At 42.7% G+C, this 9,432-nt stretch overlaps 1 protein-coding gene across 1 annotated transcript in view; it reads right to left on the bottom strand.

Moving 5' to 3' along the window:
- Positions 1-8,798, bottom strand: part of LOC109830950 (leucine-rich repeat receptor-like kinase protein FLORAL ORGAN NUMBER1) — a 9,143-nt gene extending 345 nt beyond the window's left edge. The window contains 10 exon segments of the mRNA XM_020398301.1: position 1; positions 4-429; positions 3,719-3,813; positions 3,815-3,929; positions 4,181-4,237; positions 4,240-4,372; positions 4,501-4,856; positions 4,859-4,897; positions 4,900-5,276; positions 8,704-8,798. The exon segment at position 1 is cut by the window's left edge and continues 345 nt beyond it. Of these exon segments, the coding sequence (XP_020253890.1) occupies position 1; positions 4-429; positions 3,719-3,813; positions 3,815-3,929; positions 4,181-4,237; positions 4,240-4,372; positions 4,501-4,856; positions 4,859-4,897; positions 4,900-5,276; positions 8,704-8,798 (1,694 nt within the window).

Genomic DNA, 9,432 nt, shown 5'->3' with positions numbered 1-9,432 from the left:
CCGATGTGGTCGCCACCGACGGCGATGACATGTCCGGCGCCTTTCCGGTCAACATTTCCAACAGCACCACACCAAAGGAGTACACATCCCATTTTTGCATGGGCCTTGCTCCGGGTGTTCGGGCCTCTGGGGCCCGATAACTATTGGGCTTCTCTATAGGAACTGCCTTCGTTGCGGGGAGAGCACCGCCCATGAGGCCCAAGGAGGAAGAGGAGGAAGGGTCAGCACCGGAGACGTTGAGGAGACGAATGAGGCCGAAGTCGGAGATGTAGGGGTTGAAGTCGCCGTCGAGGAGGATGTTCGACGGTTTGATGTTGCCGTGGACGTATTTTCTTGGGCTGCATTCATGGAGATGGGCCAGACCGCAGGCCGCGCCTTTTGCTATTTTGAGCCTCATGGGCCATGAGAGGATGGGCTGTCCGGGCCGGCCTGCCCAAGATGAAAATTTGGAGATGAAATAAAGATGGTTTTTTTTCTAGTTTAAAAAGAATTGAAACAGAATTATAAAAGGTCAAATTCTCACATCAGTTACACTGAGAGTAAATTCTCGCAAATAAGCAATTTTAGTGATTTTGATTAGAAATTTAAAAATACATGCAATTTAAAGGGCGTGTGTGCGTGCATATATATATCCCCAATGACCCAAAATATGGGACCAACAGGAGGGACATATAAGGTGTCCCCCTCCTATTGCATAATGAGCTGGCCATCAGGTATCCCCTTCCTATTACATAATGAGCTAACCATCATCTGTTTGGTTAATATAACAAAGCTTAGTGGGATCCCAGTAGAATAGCATATAATATATTTTAATATTATATCAATTTATGAAATGAAGTTCATAATTGAGACAATTACTAAAGCATGTGGCAGGTTAGCATGTGAGTAAGCAAAACTGGAATAGATGGTGAACAGTTGACAATGGACCCAAGATTATATCTGATGCCTGCAACTCTAGTATTACTGTTTATATCCATGTGTCGGAAGAGACGAGTAAACCAGCGTCATTAATTACTTCTTACTGTAACTATTCACATTCCTAGCTACAGACCAGTTACTGTTTATACTGGTTCCAATAAAAAAAGCATGGGTAAAAAATTCAGCCACGCTGTACCTATTTATGACCGCTTTGTGAAATTTAACCCTAAGAATAGTACTCAAAGTTTTTTGATTCACTCTTAATATAACATCGTAACCTCGTAAGTAACATCTTACTAGCTAAATGATAATATTCTCATCTGATTGTCCCCTGCTTGTGAGGCACAAAAGACAGGATTAGGTTAAGCATCATCATGCCTCATATTAATAATAATTGTCATGGATCAAGTGCTTTTTTTTTAATTCCTTCTAGCAAAGAGCATGTTTGGCTATTGCTTATTTTTTTGAATTCTTGTAAGTTATTATTTATTTTAAAGAACTCTTTATAACTATGTAAGAAAGTAAGGAAGCCGTTTGGTAAACCACTTTAACTTGTAAGGATATATAAGTAGTCATGTGTTTAGTAAACTAATAACTCATAGGGTTGTGTTAACTATTAAATAACTAACATGTCATATTATTGTAATGCCGTATTGTGACAAATTAATTCATTTTGTATTAACCAGATAATTAATAATATTAATTTTATTAATTATTTAAAAACTAACCAACTTAAATTTAATTATTTCAAAATTAATTATGATTATTAATTAGCAATATTGATATTGGTTAATTAATTTCATGCAATGAACTATTATTCTTAATCAAATTAACTAATTAATTAAAAATTAGTTATCTCCTAATAAGAATTATATTTGATCAAAATATTTTTATATATTACATTTATTTGTTATTATTAATTGGTAATATTAAGATTAATTAATTTCATATTAATAGAATAATAATTAGTAATAATTAGTTAACTGGTTTATTATTAATAAACAATTATTAATAAAATTAATGTTAATAAATAATTACTAATAAATTATTAATAAATAAAATAATAAGTAAATTATTAATATTAATCAATTTCTAAGAAAATATTTATCTAATTAGTAAAAGGAATAGGAGGATATTCTTGTCATTTGTCCAAAATAAGGAAAGTTCCTTGTAAGTAGTCTTAAATTATTTTTCCCTACGGATGAACAATAAATAAGTCAAATAAGTCACTCTTACAAAACATCATATTGACACCTTAATTATAAATAAATAAAAATTGCGAAACATGCCCAGAGCCTGAAATCTCTCTGCATGATGTTAGGACTGCGATTCTCAGTCAAAAGTGGGGTGCCCTGCCCATCTAATTGAGGAATCTTTAAAGGGTAGGCTCGTCGCTCAGCAGCAGACAAGCCTTCCAAAGAGAGAAAAAGACCACGCATTGTCTTTTCTCATATTTTGTACCTTAAAGTCTCCCTTTCCCCCCCTGATCCGCTCTCCCTCTTCCCTGATTTAAGCGGTTCTGTTTATTATTTTATCTTTTTTTTCTATTTAGTCGCAGTTAGACAGTCTGAGGGCCTGTTTGGTTCAATAGAGGCTAGGAATAGGATTAGGAATCCTATTTTATTTATGAATTCCAACCTAATCCATATAAAATTTATAGACAAGTTTTAGTTTTATGGAATCCTATATTTTTTTTTTGTATTCTATGTTTGTTTCACCCAAAGGATTAAGAATCTCACTTTTATAGAATTGGTCCAATTCCTAATACCAATTCTATGTTTGTTTCACCCAAAGGATTAAGAATCTCACTTTTATAGAATTGGTCCAATTCCTAATACCATGTTTGGTTCAGAAAGAATTGGGAGAGGTGAGAATTGGTCCAATTCCTAATACCATGTTTGGTTCAGAAAGAATTGGGAGAGGTGTCAGAAATCGGAATCAGAATTGGAATAAGAATTGAGAGAGGTGTCAGAAATCACGCCCAATTCCTCTCAAAAAGAACGGATTTGGGTTTTCTGAAATTACCACTGTTTGAACCACTTTATAGTATAGCAATTCTATAAATTTTTTTTGAACAAAACTCAGGATTAGGACTCAGTTGGATTCCATTAATTACGAAAACGCCACTGTCAGGTCCAAATACCATTCCTATTCCATAAACTTGCTGAAACAAACAGGCCCTAATTCTACAAAGAGATTCTTAGAAAGAATTTCTACCAAAAACAATCTTAAAAGTACTGTATTGCTCACTTAAGTCAACGATCGTGGATTTAGATCCATCTCTACCATTAAAGATCCAGTAGAAGGCGTTACCGTCTTTGATCACAACTATCCGTTATTTGGTTAACGACCGTAGCTTGCCTCGAGTGAAAAAGAATAAAACATGATTGGGTTTTCATAGATTGATTGAAGTCTGAACTATCGCAACTGCTGGCAATTCTTCTTAGATTAATTTGTTTGAAATTAATGTGAGCGAGAGGATTCTAATTAATGTGTATTCGCTATATATATGATGTCATTTGACAGTCTGATCATATTCCTGAGTACTAATTTTATAATATTGTTATAACATAAACAAACACTTGTTATTAGCTAGCTAGAGTGCAGAAGACTACAAACACGACCCAAGCCAAGAGGACAAACAAAAAAAATCGCAGGAAAAGATCGATGCAGTGCACAGATACCAAGCAAACACTTGAACCTCGTCCAGATCTAACTAACTAACTATTAAAACGCGCGCGCAAGATCCCAACAAATTAACATGTGCGGAAAAAAAATAAATAAATGACCAGCTGCTTACCTCTGAGAGCCGAAGCAAGATTCCCGTTGGAGATGAAATCGGTGATCAGCAGCTTCTCATCCTGCGCCCAGTAAGACGCCGCAGCCTCAGCCACTGCTGTGCCTCACCCTCGCGATCGCCTCCACCTCCGCCGGCGAACTCCCGCACCTCTGCGCGCCACCCCTCTCCCCCAGCCTCTCACCGCCCCGGCATCCCAGTTCCCCACGCACCACTTGTAAACAATACCAACCCGCTCTTCCCCAGAACGTAACGCGTAACCGCGCAGGATGCTACCGTCGAGCTATAGAAGCCTTTATTATTAGCCACCAAGCCTCCCTCTGATGACCCCTTTCCTCGTCGCCGTCGCCGTCGGACCGAGGAGTTATCGCGCTGCTGCGAAAGCAGGCAATGCAGGCTTGTCCCGCCCTCTCGCCGCCTTCGGCGCCCAGCTTTTCGTGCCCGGGCAGCTGCAGCCGTTGTTGCCGTCGGTCTTTAGTTTCAGTACGTGTAGACGTAGCATCCAGGCGATCAGGGCGACCCCGCTGCGTCGGCGACCGAGACTAGTATGATCACGGTAGGTCGCAGCCTCGCTTCTGCTCTTGGACGCGTCGTCCCGCGTGGGGTCGCACTGGTCCCGCGGCGACGGCGCGCGGTGTGATTGCGGGTGGTGATTCGCTGCACGAGGCCGCAGAGTACCCGCAAGTGTGGGTTTCCCAGGAACGAGGGGAGACTCACTGGCCGCCCCCGCCAGGACGGTGGGTCTTCGCCGGAGAGGTTGTTTATAAGCTGAGATCGAGGCTGACCGAGGCAGCAAGTTGCTTGAGGGGAAGCTCGGATCCGCCGAGAAGATGGTTGTGCGAGAGATTCCAAGGTACCGGACAGAGAATCAGGTCGCCGATGTCGGCGCAGCGGCCCGATAGATTCGTTGGAGGAGAGGTGCAGCATGGGCCAAGCTCAGCAATCTCGGGCCAGATTCCCGGCCGAGATCTGGCCGGTAGTAACTCGTTCTCCGCCAGCCCAGCCGCTGCAGCTGCCGCATTGCGAAGCTCCGGCGGGATCGGCCCGGACAAGGCGAGTTCTCGACAGGTCGAGTTCCGGATTCTAGCGGTGCATATCTCGGCGGGATCGCCGCGGTGATTTTTGTCGTAGAGGAAGAGGGGTGGAGGGAGGTGGCGTTGAATAGCGGTGGGACGGAGCCGAGAGGCGGTTGCCGTGGAGGTTGAGGCGGCGGAGGGGAATAGAGGGGAGCCGAGCTCGGAGGATGTAGGCCGGAGAGGTATCTTGGAGGAGACGGCGATGGCGACGAGCGCGGGGGAGGAGAAGCCGTGAATGATTGGGCGCGGAGAATGCCGGGCCAGCGCAGGGGTCGGGGTCGGAGTCGACAGGAGGAGAGGGAGGAGGGTGGGGTCGAGGAGACAGGGCGGACTTGAAGGCCAGAGGGAGGCGGTCGGGGTGAGAGCGAGGGCGGTACTGGGCGAGGAGGAGGAGGAGGAGGGGGAGGGGAACGTCGCGTTCATGCTCTGGGTCGGTGGGGCCGGTCGTCACCGTGAATTGAGGAAGGCGAACGAAGAATCGAGCTCTACTTGCTCATGTAGATCGTGGTTTTGTGTTATGATCGATGCTGCTGCTCAAGAATTGTTATAAGCATGAGATCTGCTTTAGGGCCCCCTACGCTTAATTTAGCGAGGAAAAGGCCGTGATCTAGCTAGGAATTAGGCTAGCTGGAGGAGAACTTCAAAAAAAAAAAAAAAAAAAAAAAAAAAAACCCACCACCACCACCTAGTCTAGCACTTAAAACTGATTTCGTTAAACCGACTCTCGACCTTAAAGTTTTTGTTGCGGTTCAGAGCTAAAAAACTGGTTTAGACTGGAAAATGGTTAAAAGGAGGTTGCAAGCCCCGCCCCTGACCAAACCCACTCGCAAAGAAGCTTGGCTTTGGATAGGGAGCAAGATTAGTTACGCATGGGGAGGGGGTTGGTCTTTAGGGTTCTGAGGCGATGGGTCCCGCCCCCCCCTCAGGGGGGGTGGGTGGGAGGGAAGGGAGTAGAAGGGAAGCAATGTGGAAAATGGGGGGTGTACGTGGGTGGAGGGGGGAGAAATGATGGGGGCGCGTTGGAGGAGCAATTAACATGTTTGTTGTGGTGGGAGAGGATCCAAATCCTTTTGTTTTGGTGCTAAGAAATGGAAAGGGATGAGTTGTGATTTGTTGGTTGGGGGTGTTAGTTTATTTATTTCTCAGCTTGCTCTTTTGACTTGCGAGCAAAAAGGAGTGCGGTGTAAAAGAATGCACTAATAAGTAGTGTTTGTTATACTCATAATTAGTTTGCCAGGGATCTATGTTCAATTCCTAGATGTATCCTTAAAAAAAAAAAAGAATTCTTGGGAGGATATGTACATATCGGTATCCGACGCACATCAGATTAGCAATTTGTTCATCTCGACCAGTACGTACATGATAAGATTAAAGAGTATAAAAGGGATTAACAGTTCTATTAAGGTTGTGTACATAATAGTGTATGTATGTCATCTTTCTCTATGACGTGTTAGTGGTTAGGAATAGTTTACTAATTATTTCTAAGCTTTATGCTGTTGACTAATGAGCCAAATAGAGGGTTATGCTAATATTTCAACCCACAATTAGTTCTAGCAAATATTCTTTTCACCATTTTGGACCAGCTGGTCCTGAGAATTACTCATGGAGAATGGGCTCTGAGTGCGTACGAAATGTCCAAGTACCTACTTTGCGTCTGTCCAATAGTTTGCAGTGATGTTCATGCATTCATTACTGTCTAGAGGTGTATAATTTGTAGACCCAACCACAGGACCCACTTTGCGAATTAGTTATGTGAAACTTCTTTTGCATTTAGCATGAATATGATACGATACACGTATGTAAACTTACTTGAGAAAAAAAAAAGATGGATAAAGAAAAAAAAAAGATGGATACAGATTCCTCATGGGTGGGACGATTGATGAGTACAGTATACTGCATACATGTTAAAAGCTACGATCCAATCATGAGGCAACTACGGAATACATCATAAATGTACAAAATGAATGAATTCATAACATAGTTGGGGACGTCTGGATCTTTGTAGTGCACGGCGGCTAATTGTTATGCTTCGAGGAACCAAACCAAACCAAACGCCGAGAGAGAAGACTAAACAAACCAAAATAACGGCACAAAAACAAACAACCAATTTTTACGTGGTTCGGCAAGTTGCCTACGTCCACGGGGCAAGAAGGGGATGAAGTTTTCACTAATAAAGAAGAAGAGTACAAACTGAGATTACAAATCACTCAAACTCACCAATTAATCTCACCAACAAAACTCTTAATCTCTCAAACAAAACCCTAACCAATAGCTCCAGAAAATACCTCTTTTCTGTGCTCCAAATATCCCCTATACTGCTCCCCAAGAAACCCTAAAGCGTGGTTGCTATTTATATCAAACGACAATCCCAAACAGAACAAGAAACCACAATCAGACCCAAACCTGACTGGCGGTCAGTTGCCGAAATCGTCGCAGTCGACCGAACAGAATGACAGAAACCAAAAAAATGCATTACAGGATCCGTGGTCGACCGGCTAGAAAACCTAAAAAACACCCTGTAGTCGTGCACGTTTGTGGGCGGTGGGCGGTCGACCGCGCCAAAGCTCGCGGTCGACCGTCAAGCACCCAAATGCCTATTTGCATCAAATTTCCTGATCTTCTCCAATGTTTTCGCCTTTTCTATAATTCTTCACATTGGCAAAATTTTTCCAAAACTGAACCGACACCAACAAAACCAAATATCCCACTTGTTGCGTCCATTACGAAGTGAAACAAATTCACGACAACATCAAGTCGAGAACCCAAACGAGAATGCGAACAAACTCCAAATGTCAGTATCAACTCACCAAACCGGCTGCATCATAAATGACTGTCTACGTATCCTCTCGTCTAAGGAATCAAGCATTCACGTAGTTCATCCAATGGCCTCCAAAGACCCTCAATCCAATAGAAGAGTTCTCAACCCTTCTCCAATCTCACTAACAAATCTGTAACTGATAGCTCTCCCAATGGTCCCAAAGTGAAACAAACCAAACACCTCCACCTGAGGTGAACCAATGGCCATGTCCAAATCCAAACTATGTCCACCAGCTGCACTCGAACCAACCAACTCATCATCTGCATCCAAATCAACATGATCCCCAAACTATGTCACCTCAGCTGGAATCCTAAACGATGCATTATGATCTGGAGTATGTGAAGTAATCTTCACCCAATATGGAGTAGCATCACCCTCCACCCGCTATAATATCCCAATGATCTGATCAACACTCTTCGCCTGCCGAGAGTCAAATGTGACATACCTGCTCAGAATAAAATCAAAAGCCAATACCTGATAATCAAACACGCCTCTGAATCCCAAATATACACTCGGATCAAATTTCACATCCTCGATGTGATTATATGATGGGCGACCAAACATCCGAAGTAACCCAATATCTGAAGCAACTCCACTAGATCCAAAATCTCTAAACGCAGTAGTCGACAACATATGACTAAGATGACCCAAATATGTCGAAGCCCGAACACCAAAACCAATGCTCGATATCAAACGTCGATCCTCCTCCAGTAAGGAACGATCCATCAAAAATGTCATCTCATCTCGTCGTCCTAATGTTTTCTCTCCAATGAAGTGTCACAAACTTCCATGAGCTCGGCACAAACGCAAAAAAGAACCTCTACCAAAATCAGAACAACGTGTTACCTTTCTACCAATACACTTTCTCCATCTGTTGCTAACTTTTAGGACTTCATACCAACGGGACTTGGTTGCAACTCACAAATACCTAGAACAGTCCCCAACATAGGAAACCAAATACCGATTACCTTTAAATGATGCCTCCTTGGAAGGCTCCCAAATGCCTGAATGAACACCACCTAGAAGACCCCTCGATCGATGGATAAAAGTGCAAAACTCCACCTCGGTCTCCTTGCTCATACCAATGTGCTCACCGGACTTTAATCTGCAGGTCAAAGCACTTCTTGACAATCCATGCACGACACCAATAATTGAATAACCTAGCCTCACATCCTTCTTTCTCAGCCATCTTTCTCAAAACACCAACTAACCAATGCGGAATAAATCAAAGAATATATCCAAACTGAAAAAGAGAGATTTTTATACCTCCAAGTGAAACCCTAATAAGAGCCTCCTAAATATCTTACCCCCACATGACAGAAGACAAGATCCACAATAGTAAAAATCCCACCTTTATCACTAACTGAAACCCTAGACGAGCTTCCAAAGCGATATGCTCCTCTACCTAGCCCAAGCGAAGCCAAAGCTCTGATACCACTTGTTGTGCACGACGGCCAATTGTTGTGCTTCAAGGAACCAAACCAAACGCCGAGAGAGAAGACCAAACAAACCAAAATAATGGCACAAACACAAACAACCAATTTTTACGTGGTTCAGCAAATTGCCTACGTCCACGGGGCAAGAAGGGGATGAAGTTTTCACTAATAGAGAAGAAGAGTACAAACTGAGATTACAAATCACTCAAACTCACCAATTAATCTCACCAACAAAGCTCTTAATCTCTCAAACAAAACCCTAACCAATAGCTCCAGAAAATACCTCTTTTCTGTGCTCCAAATATCCCCTATACTGCTCCCCAAGAAACCCTAAAGCGTGGTTGCTATTTATATCAAACGACAATCCCAAACAGAACATGAAATCGT

This window comes from Asparagus officinalis, chromosome 2 (genome assembly GCF_001876935.1).
Source record: "Asparagus officinalis chromosome 2, Aspof.V1, whole genome shotgun sequence".
In the NCBI taxonomy this organism is placed as follows: Eukaryota; Viridiplantae; Streptophyta; class Magnoliopsida; order Asparagales; family Asparagaceae; genus Asparagus; species Asparagus officinalis.
This window is presented reverse-complemented; position numbering and strand designations above follow the sequence as displayed.